This window comes from Zosterops lateralis (genome assembly GCF_965231275.1).
Source record: "Zosterops lateralis genome assembly, chromosome: 6".
NCBI classification, from domain to species: domain Eukaryota; kingdom Metazoa; phylum Chordata; class Aves; order Passeriformes; family Zosteropidae; genus Zosterops; species Zosterops lateralis.
This window is the reverse complement of record NC_139761.1, coordinates 27,106,142-27,132,887: the sequence shown is the minus strand read 5'-3', so window position 1 is coordinate 27,132,887 and position 26,746 is coordinate 27,106,142. Positions and strand designations below refer to the sequence as shown.

At 38.4% G+C, this 26,746-nt stretch overlaps 2 protein-coding genes across 6 annotated transcripts in view; both read left to right on the top strand.

The window, feature by feature from the left end:
• The first annotated feature begins 1,835 nt into the window (after positions 1 to 1,835).
• G2E3 (G2/M-phase specific E3 ubiquitin protein ligase) lies at positions 1,836 to 24,218 on the top strand. 5 transcript variants are annotated; one of them, XM_083864110.1, is made up of 17 exons: positions 1,836 to 1,907; positions 3,716 to 3,777; positions 4,508 to 4,559; positions 6,047 to 6,144; positions 8,080 to 8,181; positions 9,738 to 9,862; positions 10,904 to 11,069; positions 11,746 to 11,852; positions 12,908 to 13,024; positions 13,840 to 13,964; positions 14,090 to 14,222; positions 14,891 to 15,019; positions 16,189 to 16,499; positions 17,137 to 17,318; positions 17,481 to 17,653; positions 19,386 to 19,585; positions 20,154 to 24,218. In XM_083864110.1, exons 2-17 carry the CDS (start codon positions 3,763 to 3,765, stop codon positions 20,384 to 20,386), a joined length of 2,268 nt encoding a protein of 755 aa, XP_083720236.1. In that variant the 5' UTR covers positions 1,836 to 1,907; positions 3,716 to 3,762; the 3' UTR covers positions 20,387 to 24,218. The 5 variants fall into 5 exon arrangements, with proteins under 5 accessions (XP_083720236.1, XP_083720237.1, XP_083720235.1 ...); XM_083864109.1 differs by lacking the exon at positions 1,836 to 1,907 and adding an exon at positions 2,920 to 2,974; XM_083864108.1 differs by lacking the exon at positions 1,836 to 1,907 and adding an exon at positions 2,929 to 3,009.
• Positions 24,219 to 24,764: 546 nt separating this feature from the next.
• SCFD1 (sec1 family domain containing 1) overlaps positions 24,765 to 26,746 on the top strand; it is a 46,213-nt gene continuing 44,231 nt past the window's right edge. Inside the window, exon 1 of the mRNA XM_083863942.1 lies at positions 24,765 to 24,815. Coding sequence (XP_083720068.1) covers positions 24,785 to 24,815 — 31 coding nt within the window. The 5' untranslated portion in view covers positions 24,765 to 24,784. The remainder of the gene's footprint in view (positions 24,816 to 26,746) is intronic.

Below are 26,746 nucleotides of genomic sequence, written 5' to 3'. Positions count from 1 at the left end.
AAGATGGAGGTAGTATAATAATAACATCCTTTATTCAGTAGACTGTTACTTGCAGCAGAAATATCCAGAATGTGGCAAACTGGGATCAGACTCTCAAAAGACAACATTAAGGCTTATCATTCCCATTGGCAGTGTGACTATTCCTTTTATATATTAGAATAGTCAGCAAGCCAGAGAGGGTATGGACAAGAATGATACTCTACACTTTTGAAAATGTGCATTTGAATCCACGTAGGAGAATGGAAGTCGTTCTGGATAGCAGGTGGGTCATCGGTTTTTGGATAAAATGGGACATCCACCATACTGAGGCACATTTAGGAAAATCAACATGATTTGTTACTTCTTTTTTTTTTTTTTTTAGGAAGAAAAGGATTACCTAGAACTGTCTTTCTCTACCTTTCACCCTGTTTTGTATCCACAGACATCCTTCTTTTCTTTTCAGAAGTACAGACTGGAAGGATTAAGAGCTGTTTAACATGCAAGACTTGGGCAACACTCAGGAGGAGGTAAATCCTGGATACACAAACCCAGGAGGTAACAGAGACTGTGACAAAGACCAGGCCTCTGACAGGCCATTCAAGGAAACATTCGACTCATGGAGATGAAACCGGAACTTTCTGAGGGATGAGGGGGAAAGATGATCACATATTTGTCAGGAAGGAACAACGTCATTATGGGGTATTTTAGGGTATTTATATGATTTTAGGGTATTTATATGATTGCATGAAATGCGTTCTGGGATGTTTAGGGGAACGGGTGTGATGAAGGTACGTTATAGATGGACAAGCACAGGAAAACAGGCGGTGGGACAATGGGGACAAGTTGTGTGAGAACAAGGGGCAAGTCACCACACCTGCCTAACCAACTCCAGATTCCAGATAAACTCTCTGTTCCGTCTGTGTGCCGCTAAAGCAATTCCAGCCAGGGCAAGTGATCCGGAATCTCCTGGGGGTCTGCAGAGACTGCGGGTTCCACAGCCAAATCACCAGGTGAATAAAGGTCTGGACAGGTATTGCAGAAACCGGCCCGGCTGGGGCGGGGGTGAGCAGAGAGCGCTCAGCGTGCACTGGGTGGGTGAGGAGCTGACACCCGCCCAGCATTCCCATGGCTCAGCATTCCCATTCCCACCGCAAAGCATTCCCATCGCTCAGCATTCCCATTCCCACCGCTCAGCATTCCTATCGCTCAGCATTCCCATTCCCACCGCTCAGCATTCCCACCGCTCAGCATTCCCATCGCTCAACATTCCCACCGCTCAGCATTCCTATCGCTCAGCATTCCCACCGCTCAGCATTCCCATCGCTCAGCATTCCCATTCCCACCGCTCAGCATTCCCACCGCTCAGCATTCCTATCGCTCAGCATTCCCATCGCTCAGCATTCCCATTCCCACCGCTCAGCATTCCCATTCCCACCGCTCAGCATTCCCACGGCTCAGCATTCCCATCGGCACTGCAGCATTCCAGCTCTGCTGGACAGGGAAGGGGCACTCGCCAAATCCCAAAGCCGGTGGAATGAGCTCCCTTGTGACACAGTGCACCACCAGTGGCATTCCAATGGAAAAACATCAGCACAAACATCACACACAGAGATCCATTGAGAAACTCCGTCTCATTGCAGCTGTGGGGGGGAAAGGCAGCACTGTGGCAGCTGAGGCCCCTTGAGAACAAGCTGCAGACAGAAAGAAAAAAAAAAAAAAAAAAAAAAAAAAAAAAAAAACCACCAAAAACTGGACTTCTTACCAAAATCTCAACTTTTATTTTGCTGAGGTAACTCCCCCAGAGGAGGCGGGCGGGGCGGGGCGGGGCGGGGCGGGCGGCGCTTCCGGCGGGGGGCGGATGTTGGCGTTTGAATCGCCCGTCGGTTGGAGCGCGGCGCGGCCCGGCCTGGCCCGGCTCGGTCCGAGCGGTGAGTGCCGCCCCCGGGGCCCGGCGGGGCGCTTCGGGCGCTGTGTCAGCTGCCGGGACGCGGAGGCGGGAGCCCCTTCCTTCGCCGTGCGGCAGCCTCCCAGCCCGTGCTTTGGGGAGCCGCCGCTCGGAGCGGGAGGGAGCGCGGCGCGGGGGGAGCGGGCGGGCGCCCCACACGGGACCCGCCGTGGCCCTGGTGCCGGGCGGGGGTGGCACCGGAGCCCCGCGGGGGGAGCGCGGCCGCCTGAGGCCCGTCCGTCCTCGGCTCCTCGGGACGTGCCGGGAGCGCTCCGTGCCCGCCCGGGGCTCCGTGCCGGGGGACGGGGATTTCTCGGGACACGGCGCCGGGCAGTGACCGCGGGGCCCACCCGCCTGTGGAAGGAAATTCAGGACCGACAGGCTGCACGGATGGCTTCGGGAGAGTTCCTTTGTTCCTGTGCTGGGGAAAACGTGTGCCTTATATCTTGCCCCCCTGGGGCTGGCTTTGTTTTTTCTTTTTCAACCCCTAATTAAAAGACTCTTGAAACGCTTTACGTTATGGGGGAGTAAAAAAATGACAGGATTTAGCAAAATCTAGTCATCCACTCTGAGGACTTTTCGTGCTGGTTTAGGCAAAGTAGATATATTTTATTTACACCGGTTTTGTAGACACTGGCCGATAATGTGGTCGTTCCTGTCTTGCAAACAGACTGATGCGGAATTGCTTTGTTCCTGTAAAAAGCCCCAGGGGACTTATGCAGGGGGCCTCAATGGTTGATCCATCTTTTAACTTGTAAATTCGAACTTTGGGTTCACTTACCTGAAAGAATTTGAGGAAAGTAGAGGGAATTGGGGGTGGTGTAGCGATTTCTTTTTTTCTTTCTAATTTGCTGGAGCCAAATAGGTGGGAAGGTGATTTTCTTGTTTCCAGCCACATATATGCTTTGTCCACCTGTAGGGCTTCTCAGAAAAAAAAATCTGGGTTTGTGTGGCCATGTGTAGGTAGTTTCTTTGTTGTATTACCGCAGGAGCCTGGGGACGGTGAAACTTGTCAGTGACCATCCTGGGGAGATCCTGAAGAAAGGGAACGTGTGTGAGCTCTGTGCTTATCTTCTGCTACCTCTGTACTTGGTTATGTATAGTTATTCCTTTTTAATTTAGAAAAAGGAAAGTGTGTTTCTAGGAAAAAAGTACTCACTAATTTAAGCTGACTGTCAGTGTGGTGTGTCTTTAGAAACCTTTTCAACTAATTTAGTGATGCTGGTTTTTGGTTTGTTTTCCTTATAGACCATTTTCTGGCCAAGGTCCTTTGTGCAACTACTCCAGTTCTCAGTGGCATAGGGCACTTGCCTTGTGCCTGGGACTTCTGCCCCTTTTTCTTTTTCTCTCTCAATATGCTTTCTTCCCTAAAGCTCCAGTAAAGTGCTACCGTGCTTTATTTGCTATAGTTTGAATTAGCCTAAACTTTGTTCCTGAAGCTGATATCTAGTAGTCATCAAAACTGTAAATAGCGGGCCCCAGATAGCTCACAGTCTGCAGGGTTCTGGTTTGAACCTCGCATTTGTTACTGGCTCCTTCCCTATTCGCTTCAGTGTGCCAGAGGGAGGCGTCTGCCTACCTGAGATCTGCTGGAGATCCCCTGGAGCACTCGTCATTCTTGGCTTGCACAACTTAGGTAATGCTTTCTTCAGCTTCCTAAGGGAAGGCAAATCAGAGATGTGCTGATGTGTTCCTAGAAGGGTTCTGAAAAAGGATAATCATCTTGGTGCTGTGGTGAAGAAACTAAGGGGTTATTTGGTTTGGTGGTTTGTTTTTGGTTTTTTTTCCCAGTGTGGGCTAGGATAGGATGTGTGGTGTGGTAAAGGGCAGCTCACCTGATGTTTGAAAGAAATGTAAGTTAGATCAATGTTTCTAAATAAATTACTTTCCACTTCAGAATGTAAAATAGATTGTTCCACATGGTGTAAATTCCCTTGAATGTATATCCAGTTTTGGATTCCTCACCTTTTTAGTTTTTGGGTTGGTTTTGTTTTGTTGTTTTTTGTTTTTTTTCCTTTGGCTTTTTTGTGAATCAGGATTTCTCTGTTTAGGCCAGAATCCTGCATTTTCTCCAAACAGTGAAACTATTCATACTTAGATAACTATATAGTTATTTTTTTGTTTCCAAGTTTTTTATATTAGTACAATCTTTATTTGAGCAGAAGTCAGAGCTGCTTCCTAGGTTATCTGTGGACCATTATTTCTGTTGCTTAAAATAAATAATAACTCTTCTGTACTATTACGTTTATAGATAACTAGCTTTTGCATTGGACATTGTTTTCTCTTCTGAAAGTAAAATACGTGGTTCGTTAGTTTGAGGAAATAGGTAAAAGTTGCTATATCTCTCATTCATCTTTGAAAAAAAATTAGTACAATTTTTTTTCTGGACAATTGCATCCTGCTTTCTGAACCTCTGTCTCTCACAATAACAGTTGAATTATTATATTTTTTTATTATAATCTCACTTTTAGTTTATTGAGTTTGTGCTTCTTTTTTTTGCAGTTTAAATAAAACATAAAAGAGGTGTATAGTTTTTATTAATGCACTGGATGTATTTAATATCTTGTTTCTTTTGCATGACAGACAGAAGAATTCAGGATGAGCAAAACTAATAATTTTGATGTTCAAAGCACATGTGAGTAAAATCTTTATCAAATAATTTCAGAAATATGTATTCTAGTATGCTAGTTGTACTTGTTTTATTTGGGCTCAAAGAGCAGGTGAGTTTCCAGTAATCGAATTACTATGTCTAGTTTGAGGCTCTTCAGTACAAGAAAGACAAGGAGCTCCTGAGAGGGTTCAGCAGAGGCCACAGAGGTGATTTGAGGTATGGAGCATCTCTCTCATGAAGAGAGACTGTGGGAGCTGGACCTGTTTATTCTGGAGAAAACTGAGAGGGAATCTCATTGACACATACAAATATCTCAGAGGCAGGTGCCAAGAGGATGATGCCAGACTCTTCAGGGACGCCCAGTGACAGGATGAGGAACGATGGTCATGAACGATAACACAAGAGCTTCCTCCTCAACATGAGGAAGAACTTCTTTACCTTGAGGGTAGCAGAGCACTGGAACAGGCTGCCCAGAGGGGTCATGGACTCACCCCCTCTGGAGACATCCAAAACCCACCTGCACAAGGTCCTGTGTCCCTGCTCTAGGTGGCCCTGCCTTGCAGGGGGTTGGACCAGATGATCTCCAGAGGTCACTTCCAGCCATTCTGTGAAATTATGTTGGAACCACCACTTGTCTCAGGAAATAAAAAAGAAATAACTTACAAACTTCCTTGGCTTTGTTTACTGTAATTAGACTATTTAAAAACAGTATTTTCTGCAGATGTTAAGAAAGTAACCATGAATTTAGCAAGTCACACAGAGCTGTGTTTGAGATGTACCATTTGGGACTTTCTTAGGTTGAAGCAGTAGCCCTATTCTTGTTATTACTGTGACTGTTCTTAATACAGAATATTGTAAATGTATTTTATACATCTACTGGGAGTTCAAGGGAAGCTGTTTAAAGTCCATGGAACTATGTTAGTGGGCTAGAAACTTCACTGAGTGGGAAATCCTCAGGGTTTTAGTTGAATGCAATGTTGTCTCAAATTGTTAAATGTTTTTAAAAGCTATGGTAGCAGATGGCTTGGCACCATTCACATGCTTATCACTAAGGTTATATAGGTAGACAAAGAAATGGTTGATTGGATTCTAATATGGGGCTGACTTTATGTATAGTACTAAAAACAACAGATGACATTTCACATGCGCCTGGACATTGTTGGCTATTTGATAATAATTTTTTTTGTGTTTTGGGAAAAATATTTCAATTGTGAGCACAGTCTGCTTGTGAATTTAGCTTGGCTGATAGACCACTCCTGAATCAGCAGGCTGGTGAAGTATTTTCTTTCTAGTAACTAGAGGAGGAAAAAATACTACATTCTTCTATATTATTATAAAATTCAACATTAAGGAAAGGGATATCTACTGCCCTTATCCAGTAGATATCCCTTATCCCTTCGACTTGAAGATGCATGTGATTAAAAGAGGTGAAAGCTACTGCTCTGCAGCTTATCCATAGTAATTCCAGCACACTCACTCACTGTGGTTCTAAACATGATTCTGTCTTTTAGCCTGTGTTCTCTGTGGACGGACAGATGACTGCCCCGAAAAGTATGGAGAAAAAAGGACCTACGTGGAATACAATCTCACTTTTCATTATTACTGTTTGGTAAGTGTGTGGTATTGATCTTGGAATTTTTTTATTTATCTGAAAAAAAAGGTGCAGCAAGTATTTAATACTAATAACCTGTCCCATTCTTGTAACAATTTTGTTGTTGTAAGACTTAAAATGTGAGCTTTAACTCATAGCCTTGAAAGCTTGTACTTATCAGGTACAGCAGATGAAATAAGTAAATCCCAACAAGCCTTTATTCAAAGCTAAATTCTGTTCATGGCCCATTTAAAGGAATTCATTAATTCTCCTAGCCTATCATAGCAAATAGCAATGAAGGTATATGTTAAGACAAAGGGAACAGTTTGCACCTTCATATTCCCTCCTATAAGAAAAGTGTTGTTTCAAAATTTGAAATGTGAAAATTCCACCCGGTGTGGAAAAAATACAGAAAAGGGTTTTTTCTCATTTCTCCATAGTTCTTACTGGCTGTGAACTATTCTCTGACATTACACAGAACATTGTAACACTTATGTCTTAATTTTCAATTAAGTTATGTGTACCTTGTTAATCATATTGGTACAGTTTCACTAATTAGTAGATGTTTATAATTTAAACAAAGCTGTGGATATAACCTGCAGCTTTTGTTATCACCCATGACATTCTCCAAGATTCATATTCTTAAAGGTATACTTAAACTACCTCTCAAACTCTAAATTTTTGCAGGTCTTTAGAATAATACTATTACTTTACAAAAAAACCCTTTTGTTTCTTTATAAATATAATTGGAATTGTTCTCTCCAATTTTAAAATGTGTATCAAGTATCAGAAGTAATGTAAGGGGTATGTATTCTCAAGTTTTTTAAGAATTGTAAATGGTTTAATAGTTTGGATACTGACTGAATCCTTTAAAAACTAAGGAGAGTGGAGGTTTTCTGAAGTTACATAAAGATAGAAATATTTGTTTTTTAAGTAAATTTTAAACAGCTGTAAGGAAATAGAGGCCATCTACCATGTTAGTGGTAATTTGGTCTCCTATATAAGACCATATCAAATGATAAGAAAAAATCCTATCCTGATGAACAGCTAGGAAAAGGCATGCATGCAATGCTGAGCCTTAGGACTTAAAAGTTACTTCAACTGCAGGAAGCTCATCACAGGATCTTTTATATTTTTTTGTCTCTACTTCTTTTAAAAACGAGCAAAGCCCTGTGATTTTACTAAAATATACTGTATGTTATATAAGAAAGGAATTCTACAAAGAGGCACATTAGTGACAGTTTAATTATTCTTTGCCAAATGTCTCACAGTTGAAAAAATGTTTAATTGGTTTGGATATATAATCTTACATTTATTTGAGTAAAATATTGATAAAACTAGTTTAAATGGTGCTATGTTGAAATTATAAAATGAGATTGTAAAGAATATAGACAACATCAAGTTGTGAAACTCTTCAGTTATTTGAAAATTGTAATGTAGCTGCCTAAATTTAAATTATTATCAGGCTCTTCTGATTTGCCTGGTTACTTGATTCCATGTTTATTTAAATTTCTTCTAAAGCAAATTACTTTTCCTCTTAGGTGTCTCTTCAGTACAGTTACTTCCTACTGTGCTTCATTATCTCCACAGCACAATTGTCATTCATATTAACTAAGTTAATTTAATTTTACTTCCTCTGAAGATTTATATGCTGAAAGTAATTGTTTGACAATTATCTGAGTAGTCTGTATACTTCAAAAAGGAAGCCAAAGTACACTATCTCAGGCCCTACAGTATTATACAATACTTTGATGTTACGAAATATTTTTTTTTCATTTTACTGGTTATTGTCATGTCAGACAAAAATGTGTTTTATATCAGGTTTTGAATCATTAATATGTTTCCATGGAAGCTTTTTTAGACTAAACTTCTCTTACTTGACAAGCACAATGTATGTAATTTTAAGTCTTTAGGTTAGGTGGATGTTTTAAAATATTTAATTTGTTTTTGTAGCTGATGTCAAGTGGCATTTGGCAGAGGGGTGAAGAAGATGAAGGTGTAGATGGATTTCTAATCACAGATATTAAAAAAGAAGTAAATAGAGCTGCAAAACTGGTAAGAAGTCTTTGGTATCAACAAGGGGAAAAAGGTAACCTTTAAGTGCTCCTAATACTGCCCGTGGGGTTTGATTTCTTCCTCAAATGGACAGTGTGCTGAGCCCATTCAAGCACCTGAATTTTACATTTAAGTAACAAGTATTGGATCTATGGAGGCCAGAAAAAAAAAAAAAAACCTGCAGAAATTGTAATGATCCACTCTTAAAGGGAAGGAAGCATCTAAGATTTATAAATGCTCATTGGGCAAAAGGAGTGACAAAAGTCAGAGGGTCCACTAGAAATCAAAAAGTTTTATTAGTCAGTTACTCACTTGGCATGGAAGTGGCCTGGGCTTTGTGGGGGGTACCTTTTTGGGAATAGGTGTCTCCACCTCAAAGTAGATTTCTTGCCTTCTATGTAAATTAGTTATCATGAGCAGCCTGTTCTTTCAGGTCTTTCTGGAAATCGGTTGGAGGGCTTTGGGGATCTAAATCCTACCCTATAGTCCATGCCCTCTTCCTGCCACATGTTCCTGTGCTTGCACTGTGCTTTACAGTGGTGTTGTGGTTCTTTCTCACAGCAAAGTGAATCTCTGCTTGGCCCTCTGCTCCAGTCAAATCTTGTTCTTTCTCCTGGTGTGTTAAAACCAATAGTCAGTCCTTTGTTTTCACCAGCAGTTCTTGTGTGTTACTGTCAGCAGTCCCTGGTTGGCTCCAGAACCATGTGGTTATCAGTGTTTGAGACATGCACATTAACCCTGGGAATCATGCACATTAACTTCTGGGAATCGAGAGCTCCAAGGGTCTCTCTCACTTTGGACCACTGTTTGTGGGGTGACAAGAGAGTGGACTTTCGTTACAGTAATTTTCCATCCTGGCTGCAACTCGAGTTGGTAGCTTCCTCTGAAATTTCAGTAACAAAAATACTATTCCCCTTGGGTTGTTATTCAAGCAAGAAAAATAAGTTTTCAAGGCTGTTTGTGATAAAACAGGAGCTCATTTGATACCTGTTAATTCCTGGGAACAGTATTTCTAATGAGCATCAGGAGAGCTTAGTCCAGTGCAGTTTGTTCAGGCTGAGGTGTAGTGAACATTTCTGAGATCACAGTGTGGCCTTGATGCTCCATTACAATCTATCCCACAACTGAAGTCAGCTTCCCTAGGCTTCCCTACAGTTTGCAAGTATTTTTATTCATTGAGTAATAAAAAAAGAGTGAATTAAACTTTCATCATATCTCTTGAGATTGTGCTGAGCTGGAAGCTGACAGTTAACAGATGCCTATATATAAATACATACATGTGTATGCCTGTTATACCTATATAAACTGTAAGTACTGGTAAAATAACTTATATTATATCTACATGTCACAAGACAATATGCATGTAAACCAGTACATAAAATCTGTGAAATAACTGCATATGTTTACTCTTTGTAACAGAGCTAAGCCACATTAATCCTGTCACAGTTTTAATCTATTAGCTACTATTCTTTCTTACACTTTTTGTAACTTTTCTATTGGTTTAATTCTTGTATTTAAAATGTTAATGCTCTGTTTCTGAAACAACTTCTTTCTAGAAATGTAATATCTGTAAGAAAAAGGGAGCTTCAATTGGCTGCGTAGCTCCTAAATGCAAAAGAAGTTACCATTTTCCTTGTGGGTTACAAAGGGAATGCATTTTCCAGTTTATGGAAGACTTCAGGTGAGTTTTGAGGCTTTGCTGTTTCTCCATTTTCAATTTATTGTATTTATATAGGAGGTGACTTGGATTTTTTTCATGACTTGTTATTGGATAGGGTGATAGTTGCAATATCAGATTATCTCGGAAACAGATACCCCATTTGTGGAAGACATGGAAGTCAAATGGTTATATTGCATACCTAATATTTATAAACTCAATTCTCAACACTTTTAAATACATGAGTTTATGCTTATAGAAATAGTTAAGTTGAGCAGTAAATTCTGAACTCTGAAATAAACTGCATAATAGTCAGTTTGGGTTTTTTTGTTTGCCTGTCTCCTCTGCCTTTTTTGAAATGGCAGAGCTTTGGCTACCTGTATCTCTCAGCAGTCAAAACAGTGTCTGCCATTTTGCTGTGTTTCCAAGTTTATTAGAGGTAGACTGCAGGGGAAATGGGCTTAATATCAAATGTCTAAAAAAGTTTTCTTTTACTGTCATCTGTCTAGCATCTTGGCTCTAGTCAAAATACTCTTGAGTGCATTATCCTTCTTGTTGTGAGCTGAATTTGTAGAGTGGATGAAGTCTGGCAGGCATTCATAAAAAAACAACTTGCCTCAAGTGGGTGTAAAGATAAGGCCTTTTCAGAAAGGTTTCTTCTAGAGCTGCATTTCTTGGATGTCATGGTATGGAATATCCTTTAGGTCAGTTGGGGTTTGCCATCCCAGCTGTCTCACCTCCCAGATCCTTGTGCATCCCTAGCCTGCTCCCTGGTGGGGAGGGGTGAGAAACAGAAAAGGTCTGGTCTCTGTTCAAGATCTGCTTGGCAACAGCTAAAACATCACTGTGTCACCAACACTGATTTCCTCACAAATCCAAAACATCACTGTACGAACTACTATTAAGAAATTTAACTCTAGCCTAGCCAAAACCAGTATGTCTGCATTTTTAGCTTGTTGCATAGCACTTACTCATGAAAAATGAATTAATTAATTTTACTGTCTTCAAATTTTATGAAGAAGGGTTATTTTGTTAAATATAATTATTAAATTAAATTATTTTTAGATCTTACTGTTGGGAACATAGACCAGTCCAAGAGTTTACGGATAAAGAACCTAGAGAAGCTTCACAGTGCACAATATGCCTGGATTTGGTCGAACATATTTCAGTGTACACTGTATTGAAAAGTCCTTGTTGTAAAAATGCTTGGTTTCATCGAGAATGCTTGCAGGTAATACAAGTTCTCCCTTTCATTCTTTTTGCATCTGTGGAGATCACATTTCTGTTTAAAAATAATGGAACAATTGCTTACAACAAGTGTAGGTAGTAGGTATGAAGCATGCTAGGTTTGAAGACTAGTGCTAAAATTGTGTTACAGACACAAAAGGATTTTGATTTTTTAGTGCTATTAATTTTTCTCCCCCTGTGGTCCTTCCATGTTTCTGCATGTATGATATATACTTACTGCCCTTACTACTTTTAGGAACTGAAGTTCAACCTATGCAGTTGCTTTCCTGCAAATCCTTATGTGCAGAATCGGAGTGCTAAAAATGTAGTTTTTCCATCATCGCTTCTCTTTGGCTAAATCCAGGACTAGAAAAAGTTACAACATTCTTTTTGTATACTTATGCTGGATCTGGAGAGGTTGACTGAAAAAGATGGTGCTTTTGTTTATGAACCTTACTCTAGCATATGAGCTCTTCTCTTTAAAGAAGAGGAAGTCCTTGCTATTTGCTTTAATGTCAAGTCATGTCATGATCAATATCAGCTTTAACACCCGTGTCAGGACAGTATCCATGAATGTAATGCATCTCAATATTAAGACATAATTTATTGGCATCTTAAGGTTGGTAGTAATTCAGTAATTGGTCTGGTTTCTTTGTTGTGTTTTTTTTTTCTTGGCACAGTATCAAGCTTTGAGTGCTGGGATATTTTTCTTTAGGTGCACAGTATGTAATAACAAGGACAAATTTCAAAAAGAGATGTTAAGAATGGGCATACACATTCCAGAAAGGTAAGTAATTTTGTTAATGATTACTCTGGTATGAAAACTTTGATAGGCTATTATAAACATTTATTTTATTCTACAGAAATTCAACTATTAATATGTGAAACATTGGTTCTGCCTTCAATTGTAGAATTGTTCAGTTTGGTAAGGAATAGCCTGTTTCCTTTTAGATATGCATAAAAATTGGCAAAGGTGAAATTAATTATCTCAAACATGAAACAGGAAGTTCTGAGAAGTCATTGTTAATGCCATGATTCAACTTAAACTCTAAACAAATTAGAACATAAAAGCACTTCTTAAATACAATCATTTTTCCTTAACACAGAGATTGCTAAGAAGTGTATTTTCAAGTTTAATTGTCTGAATTTCTGTCAAGAGAAAATTGTAATTGACAGATTACTCAGCCATACAGTTTCTATCTTCTGCCAAGGGATTGCAAAGGTTATGTTAGTATAATAACTGCTTCCAAAATTCCAAGCTGTTTTTCCTGTTTCTATCACCCGATAAAGCTCAAAATATGACAGAAAGATCAGAATGATGTTTCTTTGTTAAGAGTATTATTCCTTAAGAACTATTTGTCTCTTCAGAGAGCACCATTAATTCCCTCTTGAGACAAAAGCTTAAGATTCTGGAGAGGAAGAAGAGTCAAAATAATTGGTAAACTTTGCCATACTGACCTGGAACATTCTGAGTTACCATTCATGAAACCAGTTTCAGAGTTAACTTGAGTAGGCTGCCTAAACAAATATCCTTGTTTTCTGTGAGAGAAAAAAGGGACAGAGGCAGCGCAAACATGCACTGAGGTCATGTGAAAAATAATAAATACTTGAAATCAAAGTAACTTTATGCCAGAAAAAGTCCGCCTTTGAAGTTTTATAGTATTACTTTAGTTACTACACATTCTTTCCCCTCTCAGTTACCTAGAACAACCCCCCTGTTACCTAGAATATGACATGATTGAAATATATTCATATGTTTATTGCATTTATCTTTTTTGAAATAGAGAGTAATCCATTGAAACAATCAGACTTCTGGTATCCAATCTTCTGCCTCATTTGCAGGGATGCGTCTTGGGAACTTGAAGAAAATGCATATCAAGACTTACTGCATTGTTATCAACACTGTGATGTTAAAAGATGTCTCTGCAAGAAAGGAAGAGACTATAATGAACCTGATAGGTATGATACTTCAGCAGAAAAGTACAACTTAGGATGAAATAGTTTTTTTGACACGTTTTTCATTGTTGTTATTTATTAATATTATTTTTATTTACTTAAATGTTTTGATATTTTTCAGCATCGGGTTTTAATGTCAAGCCAACACACTGTGCAGATAGCATTTGTTTTACTCAATATAATCATATTTCAATACTAAATTTCTCTAACTTGATCTTGTTATAAAAGACATGAAAACCAAATTTAAGGGATTATCAGCTACCTTGTCCTCATTTTATACAGATTGAAGTAGAATTTGTGCATCAACGTAGCATGTGCCTAAATGAACATGGTGTGTGTATCATTCAGAGTTCAGCTCAGCAATTTAGTAAGTGTTAAAATACTTATAGCCTTTACAGGAAATTATTGTTAAAGTAGTAGACATAGGTCAGTAGTTTCAATGTTTCCCTAGAGAGCTGTCCTTTAAAAGAATTACTATTTAGAAAAGCTGACTGGTGGATACCCACAGAACACAGGATTTTGCTGACTAGCAGGATGAGGAGAAAAGTGCCCTGCAATCTGTTGACTTCAGGGCATGGGAGTACTAATTCTCATTCGATGTAAGGTGCTGGAACACGAGTAGCTTTTTTTTTTTCTTGTTGCAGCCAGATGATTAGTACATCTCGCATGGAGAAAGTCTCATTGATTAGAATCAGTCCTACCAGACTGATAAAATTATGCTTTGGTGGTTTAGTGTCTGGATTGCTCTTACTATTGAACAGTCTTTAACTAGCTTCATTCTTCTGTCTACTTCTAAATACCTAAGTCTTTCATTTTAGTAAATGGGAAATAAAGCGTTGCCAGTACTGTGGTTCTCGTGGTACTCATTTGGCCTGTTCATCTATGAAGTCATGGGAGCAAAACTGGGACTGCATGGAATGCAGAAGTATCTTTGCAAAATCAGGTAAAATTATGGGTGTGACAGTGATTTCTTAAATAACTCAAGTTATGTTAGCATACTAGCTTAATACTAGCATGCTAGCTTTACCACTAGCAAATTCATTAAATTATTACAATGTAATCATACAGGGCAGTATAGCAAACGGAAAAAGCGTGCTTTGGCTGCCTCTGAAAAGACCAATGGAACAACTTGTTTGCTGGAAGAGCCGCCTCCAAAGTCCCCTCGGCAGTCATCTGGATCTTCACGCAGCTTTCTACTCCAGTATGTAACTTTGTTTTCTCGCAGAAACTGATTATTGGATAAAATAATACTTAAAACATGAGGAAATTATGCCTTATTCTGTAGGAGAAACTTACACTAAATTGCAAGTCAAATGAAATTGGAATAAAGTTTAGTGATTGAAGTTTTCTGATTAAGCCATGAACTCTGGAAATTGGCTATAGTTATTTGGATTTGGTGGCAACTAAAACCACATTTTAATTTGGTAAAGATAGATCCTTGTTAAAGGAATTTTAACAATTTAGTGGTAACTTAAGAGGATACAAACAGCAAAGCTTTAAGGTATTTTTTCCATTTTAATAGTTTCTAGAAGTCTGACTTAAAGATGTTCATAATAATGTTTTCCTCTCCTGTAATAAAAACATTTCAAGTTTGTAGAAACAAGTATTTTTAGTTACTGTGTCAGTCGGGACTTTCATCTAATGTATGAGATGCAACTAAAAACATATCCCAAGACCACAAAGTAATAAAATACATAATAGATATTTTTTAAATTGTAGTTCAGGCACTGGTGGATTCATGGAAATGAGGATACAAATTAGATTCTGTACTGATTTAGTGGGAAGCTATACTGCTACCTTGAAATAGGGAGTGTTCATGCATTCTTCAATTGTATCTCTTCTTAAAATACTGGTTCTTTTGGCTAATAGATCACCAAAGATGATGTGCCAGAACTTGTCACCTTGCTCACCCCTAGAACTTCCAGCATCCAACAGAATGACAATGTCCTTATCTCCAGTGATGTCAAACAGGAACTGGTCCCTGTCACTGAGGCACAAGTATTTCTTCTATTTTTCTTATTTTGAAGAGTAATCTAGCACATGTCTTTATACCATATTTCCTACAGAACATGGGGGAGGGACTGGGGGGAGGTGTCTCTGTGTGTGTGCTTGTGTATATACAATATCCATATATATTTCTCTGTGTGAGAAATACATGTATGTATATATATGTATGTATATATGTATAGAGTATGTATATATATGTGTGTATATATGTATATAGTCACTGCAAAAATGAGATGAGTATACACTTAAAACCTGAAGTCTTGGCTTGAGAAAGGCTTCTGCTCTTTATAAATGCCAGAGAAGTGTGAGGAGAAAAAAATGAAACCTACTGAGAATTTTTAAGTTAAGTAGTGAGGGGATCAAAACCTGGAAATGCTTATTTGTCCTTACTCATGCATGGCTAAGCATTCTTTACAAAATAGAGAATAAAAAGTCCTAAGTACGTTCTCCTAATTAGACAAGTCTTTAATTTTTATTGGTTTTGTACCTTGTGAATCGTTTATGATTGTACTAAAGTCAGTGCTAAAACAACATGTTTTAATATAGAATATTCATTTAACGAACATAAAATTTATTATCCTCTTATGAATAGTTAATATATGAATTCTACCTGGTGTGCTAAAAAGTCTGATGAGAAAATAAGTTATTTCTAGTAGATACGGTATTTGAGATAGTTTTGGTTGGAAGCTAGAAAACATCTTGCTTTTTTAAATGAGAACTTTCTTCCTACTCAAATATTTTTTTAATATAGTGACAAATATTTTTCTAATTTGGTTGCAAACCATCTTTAATGTAAAATAATAAACTCTTCAATTTCTCACTTGTTTCACATTGTTTAAATGTCAGCTCATTGTGTGAGAATTTTTTGGCACTGTGTTGGAGTCAGTGAATTAAGAAAATCACTATTTGTTCTGTGTCAGGGTAATTATTTCTACCTCCTTTTTTCAGTTCTTAGGGGTATTTTAAAACTTGCTGCTACAGTGTTAAATTTTTTTAAATCTATACTAAATGTTTTACTGATACAATTCAGGCAATACTTAAATATGCCACAGTGTTTAAAGAAGTGTTTTTCTTAGTATACTATTAAAATGATTTTTGTGTAACTGTTGCTAATTATGACTCGTAGATTTCATCTGAAAATACATGCAATTTTCTTGTAGGCATTTAAGAGAGAAAAGAAGGGAAGTTTGTAATATACTGAAAGAATTAAAGGCACAAGTTAAAACAAAAACAACAAGACTTAACATCAATGTAGAAAATATTTGGAGTAGTGCTTTAAAAGGATTTAGACAGCGGATCTTCAGTCCTACAAACACTATTGAAGTAAATTTCTCAAACTGCAAAAATAGATCGAAGACAAATACTTCTGCTGCATCAAAACACCATTTCTTCCAATTATTAATGCTTCACCTTCAGAATTCATCATTGTTTGAGGGCTCTTCTGGAAAGAACTTGTCCCTTGATTTTCAAGGTAATTAGTTGCTTTGTTCAAAAACATATCAAGAAGTATATAGCTTAAAATATCTTTTAATCTTCATCCAGTAGTATGAGTGTCAGTTCACAAGTATGAAGGATAAAAATTTGAGGTTGATTTTTTTATTTTTTCAATTCCAAAGGGGGATAGTGTGTGGATTTCTAATTTTAGAAATGTGGGTTGGTTGGAAAAGTTGATGACAACCATGGAAAAGCAGCATATAACTAGACTTGGAAATTTTTAATTAGTGTATTTGTTCTCTTTAAGTGAATTTCTTTCTTCCTGACTCACTTTCTCTGCTAATTATTTTCCTTTCCTCAAATTTCTAGGACATTATTTCCCATAGTGTGCTTCCCAAAGACCCCAAGTTAGCTTCTTTGAATTCTTATGCTTCAGAATTATATGTGCTTTGGGTGTATAGTCGAAGAGGAAGTTACATCTCCCAAACCTTGATAATGGCTGAAGAGTTGGTATAAAAGGACGTGGTACTCCTATGTAAAAATATGGTCTTATAGTTTGAACTATCAGAAGATAGTAAGTCATTAAGATAAAACAGCACTATGACATTTTCTATTAAAAAATGAGGATCAGAAATTATTTCTCTGCATATAAATAAACATTTTTCTATTTGCAGCTGTAAAAGAAAATCTTTATTTTGAAGCTGGTAAAATGATTGCAGTTTCTCTGGTTCATGGTGGTCCATCTCCTGGTTTCTTTTCCAAAACACTGTTCAAGTGCCTTGTCTATGGTCCAGAGAATGTGAAGCCAGTTTTGGAAGATGTTACTGATGTTGATGTAGCACAAACAATACAAACGGTAATATGCAATAAGTTTCACTTTATTTATTGCTCAAGACTATATTTGGAGATAAAGAAGGACTTACTGAATATAAATTTTGTAGTAATTAAAATGCTTATTTTTCACATATATGTATACACACACGTAGTAAACAAGTGCCTAACTTATCTTCTTATGCAGATAAAATATGCAAATAATCTGTCCAGCCTACAGTCTACACTACAGGACTGCTGCGAATTCCTCGCTGCTGCTGGATGTTCAAGACCTGTAACAGCTTTGTGTGATAAGAACATGCTGGTGAATGATCTATTGATCTACCATGTAATCAAGAGAATTACTTTACCCTTAGAAAGGTTTGTTTTGCTTGAGCTTTTGAACTTCATGGTTCTTTTTCTCACTGCAACTCTAAATATGTTGCTAAAACTAACTTCCATGTGTTCTTACTTATTCTCGATTTAAACCACTGAAGTGTGCTGTAATTTTCAGTTGATTAAGTAGCAGCTGTTAACTAAGTAGCTAAACCAAAAGATGAAATTACTTCTCTACATATCTGCTCTGACTGCTCCTTGGTCACATTCCTTTTTCAACCTTATGAAGAAGACATTCACAGTTTTTAAACTACAGCATCACAAAGATCTTTGCACTATAGAATTTCTATAGCTTATGTCCAATTCCAATTCAGAATTGCTTGAATTTAGAATCTTTACATTTTAGAAATGTTTAACATATGTTTAGAATTCAAATGAGTTTTCTAGAGTTCTAATTAGGGAGTTTGTGTGCCATTAGGAGTGCAATACTGTCAGCAAGTGTAAGTTGGCCTGCTTGGAACAAATTTATTGCATTGATGTTTGTGAGGTACTGATGACCTCATTAGCTGGAAAAGTTGCAGCTCTTGACTGTTCTTTGATTTGTCTCTGGCCTTACTTCCAATTAGCATTCTTCATCTGCTCAGTAAAGATTTATTGGATGCTAATTTTTCCAAAAAGCATAGCCTGATTTAAACTTCACATATAGTGTTATCTTTGACAAATTTGATGAACTCAATCTCCAAGAACTATGAAAACTGATTCTTAATGTGAGGATTTTTTTAATGAAGGTCAAAAAAATTAGTCCTTCAGTCAAGGCCCTGTGGCATGTTTTACCAATCTATATTATATTTTTTAATTATTGAGTTAAAAATAAAACATAATAATTAGTGCATTTGTTTATGAGGTAGTGGGGTTTTGTGCATTTTTGGACATGGGCTTAAGATGGGCATAAGTGAGTAGAGCAAGCGATTACTTGACACTAAAGGACTGAGATTAACTAGAGTTGGTTATTTTAGCTGTTGAATGTTCTGCACCACTGAAAAGAGCCTGTCTCTGACCTCCTTGCACATTCCCTTGAGATACATGTTGAGATTCCACCTGAACATTCTCTTCTCTAGGCTGAAGAGTCTCTTCTCTCTCAGCCTCTTCTCATAGAGTTGTACTCTAGTCCTTTAATCATCCTAGTCACCCTTTGCCAGGCTCTCTCCAGTGTGTCCATATCTCTTGTGCTGGGGAGCCTGGCACTGGACACAGCACTTCAAGTGTGGCCTTACTGCTGCTAAGCAGAGGAAAAAGATCACCTCCCTTGAGCTGCTGGCAACAGAGTTCCTAGTACAGCCCAGGCTGCTGCTGTCTGCATTTGCCATAGGCAGAAATAATAGCATGTGAGTACATGCAGAAAGCCAAGCAAAAGGCTGTCTTTTAAGACAACTCATTTTGTCCATGAACAAGGAATTTCAACTGTTTTCCAAAGAGCTATTTGTAAGAAAGAGAATTGCTGTGTTTTCATACAGAAGTTTAAACTATACCTTGTACATACAGTCAGGTACCAGGAAATACCACTGATACTTCTTTCATCTCCCCAAAAAGTTCTACAGAAACATTTAGATTGTTAAAATAGGAGTTAAACGCATTTCCCAATGGGAGTACTATGTAACCTTCTTGACAAGATTAGAGACTGGAGATGGGGAATCTCATCTTGCAGCTTTATATAATGCAGAGTTCTGATGCATGGTTACTCTTTTTTTTTTTTTTTTTTTTTTTCTCCCCCTCCTAGTTTTAGGCAGGGTTTGAAAACTCTTGGTGTTCTGGAGAAAATGCAAATGCACCCAGATGTGTTCTCTAGCATATTTTGCTACAAACCCGAAAGACTTTCAGCAGAAACTGTTTGTGATCTCTTTACAATCCATTCCTCATCAGATGTAAATAAAGTTGAAGGTGCTGATTTTTGGATGGGCTATTTGCAAGATGTGGAAAGTAAGTAATTTTTAGTTTCTTTTTAATTAAGAAAAACTTCCCCTTAACTGTTCAGGTTATATAGTTGCTGGTATACGTACAGAATTTGATTTTTAGAGTCCAGTGGTGTAAATAAATCAAGGTTTTGTAGTCACTGTCAGTTCCTAATTGTTCTCTCTTCCCTCTTTCTTACTAATTAGAATTTCTGAAACCATTGCCCAAAATTTTAGAGGGAAGAGTATCTGAAAGATTGGCTCTAGGATCCTGTGAATTAAAAAATAAAAATTCAACACACAACCTAAGTGATACAGAAAATTCCTTTATTAGATAGATTGTCTGAAGTCTTACAGACCATTGTTTTCTCTCTTTTTCTTACAGAAGAGATTTTTATATTCGCTTAAGATGTTTCAGTACTAACTGAAGTGGGTTTCTCTTGCTAAACTTTTTCTTAGCTAGCCATATAACTCCATATTTATTCAGCGTAATGATTTGATTTCATGTGGGGTTTTTTCCTCTTAGCACTTAACATGCAGGGTAATGGTTTATGTGTAACAGACAATCAATGATAAAATTTAATCCTGTTTTTTAGGTGGTGAGTCTGTAGTGACATTGGAGGATATTCTGCTCTTCGTAACAGGCTCCTGTTATGTACCATCCATTGGTTTTGATCCTGAACCTACTATTAAATTTTTGCATATAAGGTATCCCATTGGAAACAGACTTCTTAATTCCTTAGAGCTTCCTATAACAAAGACATATCAGCAGTTCAAAAATATAATGGAGCTCACCATCAGAAACACACTAAGAGTTGAAAAGGATTAAGTATTCTTGCTGTTAAACTGAATGCTGGAAACTTGAGTTTTCTGCAGGAACATCTGCTTTCAGTTCACTAGTGTGTTTTTGGATGACATGCTTTTAGTATTTTCTGACCTTTCCCCCAAAGATTATGCTAAAAGTTGTAATGTTATGATATATGCAAAACAGTTTTCAAATTAAAAAAAAAAATTCTCATGAATAATTTTCCTTTTGAAGTTTACTTTAAGAATCCTTCATCTCTTGCAGAAGTAGTTTAAATATCAGCTTTTGCTGTAGACAGGTATGAAATGTTACCACAGTCTGTAACGGGTAAGTATATGGATTGTATCAAACACTTGGGTAACTTATTTAGCAAAAACAAACCAGGTACATTTTGAAGATAATTGCTGTAGAGTATTGTCCTGCGTAAAACTGTGATGCAGTTCTTCAATTCCATGTATATTTCTTCAATAATTGTTTTGTATTGATTCATTTACGTTCTGATGGTTCATAGAGACATAGGAAAATTAAAATACTTGTAGGCCATTGTGGCTAGTGCATTCAAGGTCTGGAGAAAACAGAGGTAAAATAGTAACAGTGTAAGAACAAAATCCAATTGAACTTGTATCTCTGTTTTAAAACAAAAATCTTTGACATTTGCACATTTTTGCATTCTACTGTCATACATAATCACTCATAGAGCCAAAATAGTAAAAACCAGAATGAAATCTTGAACAGGCAACAATAACTGGTCTTTCAAAGTGAAATATAGGAGATAGACTTAATGTTATTGAGTATAAAAGAATAAGTTTATTGGTCATTAGAACATGTAAACTTGACTTCTATTAAACTATTTTCGTACGACCATGCACTAAAGCTCATTAAAGTACAGGCGGTCTGCCATCAACCTTGTTTGGCCTGAAACGTTCCTGGCTTTTATTCTGAACTCTTCCAGTTCAGTCATAGGCGCATTGTGAGCACTGTATAAAATATATTTCAGTGCTGCAGTAATTTGTGTAAATGGCTGGGCCATTAAGCTGTAAAAGATGAGTAGTGAAATTCCTACACAGCAACACTTTATTGTTACTAATGCTAAAACTATGATATTAAAAGGACATTTAAATATATTCTTTTTAAATGTATGCTGCTCTGTGTTTTGAAGTCATACTATTTCCCTCTATTAGTTTTGACCACCTGTACTATATGTCCTGAACATGTTGTGTTATAGATGCAATATAGATAGATATGTATCTGTATGTGTCTATGCACATTCTTCAAAATACTGGAAAGTAATCAATTTTTTATTAATATAGCTTGGTTTGAATTGAAAATATAAGCAGGATTGCTTTACATTTGAATTCTTCGCAAGGAAGTACATCCACAGTAATTGTAAATGGATAGGTGCTTCTGAAAAGATAATAGAAAGTCTAAGGAAATAATTGCAAGTCTTAAAACAGACATTTCTCATTACTAATGCCTAAAAAAATCTAACTTCATCAGTTTTGTCTTTATAAATTTAAAAATGTTAGAAATTAAGACAGGATTAGCAGTGGATTTTGCTTGTTGGCCAAAAGCATATTCAAGTGTCCTTTAAAATAAACATATGATCTCTTGGATAATGTAATTTGACTTGTTTATATACTAAGCATTTTCTCAGTGTCTTCTTTTCTCCAATAATATTCTGTGTTTCTGATCTTTGTATAATTTTTCACTCTCATTCTGTCATTCAATTCTTTGTATTCATACACTTCACAATGGTCTATTACCATTACAGGGAGAGTGGTTTGGCACAAATTTGTTTACATAATAAGGACCCATATTGTATGTTTGTATTTTTCAGATAATAATGAGTTTCCTGTAGATATATTATACTTTAAAAATTAGTGCAGTATTTGTTTTTGTTGCCTAGTTAATGATAGATGTGTTCTGTAATATTATTCTTCCATATGAGAAGTACAAATTTTATAAAACTGGTAAGCAGAGTGTGAGTAATTTTAAAGGACAAGGACTTTTGGTACCTGCAGTGGCAAGAGAACTTATTCAGAACCTGGAACTAAATAAATTGCATTTTAAAACCTTTAATGCAGAAAGAAATAGTAAAATAATGTGAATGTAAGGCTTCAAAACATACATGAAATTACAAAAATGGAGTTCACACCTTTTATTGCTTATTACTTTTGAACTCAGCAGTTGAAAGGCTTTTATATAAAGGCAGAACTAACCTGTAAGCCAGGTGTAAAAATTGTTAACTTAAAAATGATCTGCTATACAATACTATATCCAAACACTAAATTTGTAAAATCACATAGTATGTAATATTGCTTGATAGGGTTTTTCTTGCACAGAATTTGTTCCCATTTTCTAATACTGATGTGTACCCTTTCAGGACATGTCATCTTTTCTGTTGGTTTGGTCAGCTCTATCTAGACACTCCAGTATAATACTTCACATATTCAAGTTGTAGTCCTGAAGGATGCTATGGAAAGGGATTTCCTCATTTTCAGCATTTATTTATAGAGACCAGTCATAAATTTATTTGAACTGTTCATTAGAATTCCATTGAATAAGCTAACTTCCAAGCACAGAATGGCCTCCCTTGTCTTGAAATTGTAAGAGCCATTTATATAGCTATGAGGACCAGAGGTTTTTTTTTTATTGTAGCAGATCATTGAAGTGCAATATTATGGGGTAGTTTTCAATTTACATAAACATTGCCTGAGGCACACCTGGAAATTAGGGAGGCTGCTTACTTTGAGTATTTCTGTCAGGGAGAATAATTGTGTATGCATCAGTTGTGTATTAAATATATTCTTACAGAAGTTGTATCTTATAAAAAAGATTTCTCAGCACCACGAAAGAACTATTACAGTCCTTTTAGTGTTTGGCCAAAGAACTTCACCCCACAGTTTCTGCATCAAACCCTTAGTTTCCATCTGGAATTAGCACATCAAATAAGCTATTTATTTTCTAGAGTGATAATTTTCTACTAAACAGTAATAGCATTAGTGGGTTTAGTATAGTCTCCTTAAGAATGCACATTTAATAAACACAGTCAAGTATTTTAGCTCTATGTTTGAAAAAAAACAAGGAATAAGAAGTTCCTGTGAGTTGTTTTTTTACTCATTCAGAGGATGCTTACCAGAAAAAGGTGTTAGCCATTTTAAGTGATTTAAGAGTGAAATATAGTCCAAAGGAGAAAAAATTTGTACTAAAAGTCTAAACTGTTGCGTGCTGCAGCTTTGATTATTTTCATTAATATATTAAGTTCTGGAATTTGAAAACGTGAGGATTTTGAGAGTATTAGTTAATAATTCACGCATGCTGCACATGCATTTTGAAAATAGTAGAAAAATCTGATTTTAAATATAAATAATTCCAACTTTGAAGCCTACAAAATATGCTCTCCAAATTTATCTTGAATCTGTTTAATATGGTAAAACATGTTTAAAGTTCAAACATTTGTTTCTTACCTAAGGGAATGTCTAGTTAGACAAAGAAAAATTTAAATGCAAAAACTTTTGAAGTGTCAAACCATATGAATACAGAAAGTCATTTTCAAGATGTTAATGTTTGTAAAAATCTACAGTGTAACCCTCTGATTTTTTTTTTTTTTTTTTTTTTTTTTTTGTATTACATAAACTGTTCCTTTTTAATGTTATGGTATTTTGAATGTTATGCAACAAAACGTAATTCTGTAAATTTTTTTAGCTCTAACTTGAACTGCAGGATCAGTGCCTGAACTGTTGCATCTTGGAGCAACGTTTTACATAACAAGTGTAACATCAGTGTTGAAATAATCAGCAATTGTGGGGAATACTGTGTATATATCTCCAAAGTGCAATAAAAGGTTAAATATGTAGCTTTTGGGTTTTTATTTTGTTGATTTGTGGATTTTTAGCCCTAGAATTGTTATCACTCTTTTCTGTACTTTCATTTGTGTACTTACAGATTGATATAAAGGTGTGTGTGGCGTGTTTATCCCGCTCCTGGAGACTCCAGAGCTGAGCCGGGTCGGGGGGCTCTTCCCCCTGTAGGGCACGAAGGCGGGGGGGGCCTGTGGGCCTGAGGGAAAGCAAAGCAAACTTGTAACTATGGTCCATTGTGTTAACTCACTAAGGCTACGGCACTTCATTTGTAGCTAGATCCCTTGTTTTGAAACATCACTCCTTTCATTTAGGCATGAGGTGGTCGTTTCAAAGCTGTTCCAGTTATTTCTTCCGGAAACTTCAGTCCGAGAGCATAACCTCCCGCGGGCTCGGTGGAGAAGGCACCGGTTCCCGGCCGGGCAGAGCGCGGGCCCGCCCTGTCGCTGGTCAGCGGCGTTCCTGCCCGGCCCCTCGGCGGAGCCGCCCCCGGCCCGGCCCGGGCCCGCCACGTGTCGCGGCGGCTGCGCAGGCGGCGGGCGGGGCGGGGCGGCGCGGGAAGATGGCGGCCGGGATCCGGGAGAAGCAGACAGGTGAGCGCCCGTCCGCCCGCGGCCCCGCCGCGGCCCCGGCACCGGCCCCGCTGGGGCGGGGCAGTGGGGCCGGCCGCTCGCTGCCGCGCTGCCTCTGTCCCCGCGGGCCGGGCTGCGGGCGCCTCCGCCGGGGATCGCGCCCTCTCACCCGGCTTGGGTCTCCCGGCAACGGGGTGCCGGCCCTTCCACCGCCTTCCTCTCCCCCCTGCGGCGGCCGGCCCGGGGCGGGCGGTGGGGCCGGAGCCGCGGGCCCAGGTCTCTTGGAGGGCCCGGGCCCGCCCGGCCGTGGGTACGTGGCCGTGGTGCCGCCGAGGTGAGCAGGGCGCTCCGGGGCGGGGCCGGGCCTGAGCCGTGCCTTCCCTGCCGGCCGGGGAGAGCGCCCTCGTTTCCTTCTGCCCGGGGAAGGACCGGCGGGAAAGAGCATTTAATGGTGCAGAAATAAAGCTGCTCTTGTCATGTTCGTGTTAAGACAACACAGAGGCATCCGAGCGTGTACTGACCCTCAAGGAATTGAGAATACGATAATAACAACTAAACTAATTGTGTATGAGGATTTTCGTGAGTAAAGGGTTTGTTATTCAGTCCCTTCTTAGACTTTGCTGAGAGTCCTTAATTGATTCTTCTCTGCCTTGATGCTGCTTCGTAACGCCTTGAACATACTCCTGAAGCATAGGGAATGTCAGCTCTGTAATCCTCAGCTTCCCTTGCTTTCTGAAGTTGTAGTCAATAGTTAAGTGTAATCATGACACTTTCTCCTTGACAACGCAGTATCTTTGGTGGTATAGGGGATTCTGGGTGCATTTAGATAGATGAAATTTTTGAATCATCAAAAATCTCGGTCACTGTGGACATTAAATATTTTATTAGTATGCTTCAGTTTTTGGTGCTAGTCTACTTTTTTGTAATCTCATTCCTCTGCTGTCTACCACTAATAGTGCTATTTCATGTTCCTCTGAAGTCCTTTGCTGCTTCTTTTTATCTTTCTAATAAAGCCTGTTTTCTTTGAGCTCATAGTCTGTACAGCTTTATTCTTTTCTATTCTGTTTGATTGTGTTCCTAGAGTGGTTTGGGTTGAAAGGGACCTTGAAGATCATCTCATTCAAACTCCCTGCCTGCTATGGGCAGGAAGACCTTTCACTAGATCAGATTGCTCAAAGCCCCATCCAGCCTGGCCTTGAACACTTCCAGGTATGGAATATCCACAGCCTCTCTGTACAACCAGTTCTGGATCCTCATCACTCTCACAGGGAAGAATTTTTACCTTGTTTCTATTTTATCTAATCTAAACCTTCTCTCTCCATTTAAGGCATTCCCCCTTGTCCTGTCACTGCATGCTCTTGTGAAAAGTCTCTCTCTAGGATTCTTGTAACTCCATTTAGGTACTGGAAGGCACTATATGGTCTCCCATATAGAGCCTTCTCTTCTCTAGGCTGAACAAAACCAACACTCTCAGCCTTTCCTCACAGGAGAGGTACTCCAGCCCTCTGATCATCTCGGTGGTCATCCTCTGAACTTAATCCAACAGGTCCAAGTTCTTCTTATGTTGGGCCCAGATGTGGTCACAGTACTCCAGGTAGGATCTCACCAGAGGGAAACAGAGGGGCAGAATCCTCTCCTTCACCGTGCTGGCCATGCTGCTTTGGATGCAGCCCAGAGTTCAGTTGGCTTTCTGGGCTGCAAGTGCACACTGCCAGGTCTTGTCAAGCTTCTCATGCACCAACACCCCCAAGTCCTCCTCAAAGTTGCTGTAAATCCATTCTCTGCCCAGCCTGTGTTTGTGCTTGGGATTGCCCTGACCTAGCTGCAGGAACTTGCACTTGGCCTTGCTGAACTTCCTGAGGTTTACACAGGCCCAACTCTCAAGCCCGTCAAGGTGCTTCTGGATGGCTTCCCTTCTCTCCAGCTTAGTGAAGAGGAATTTCTTCATGGAG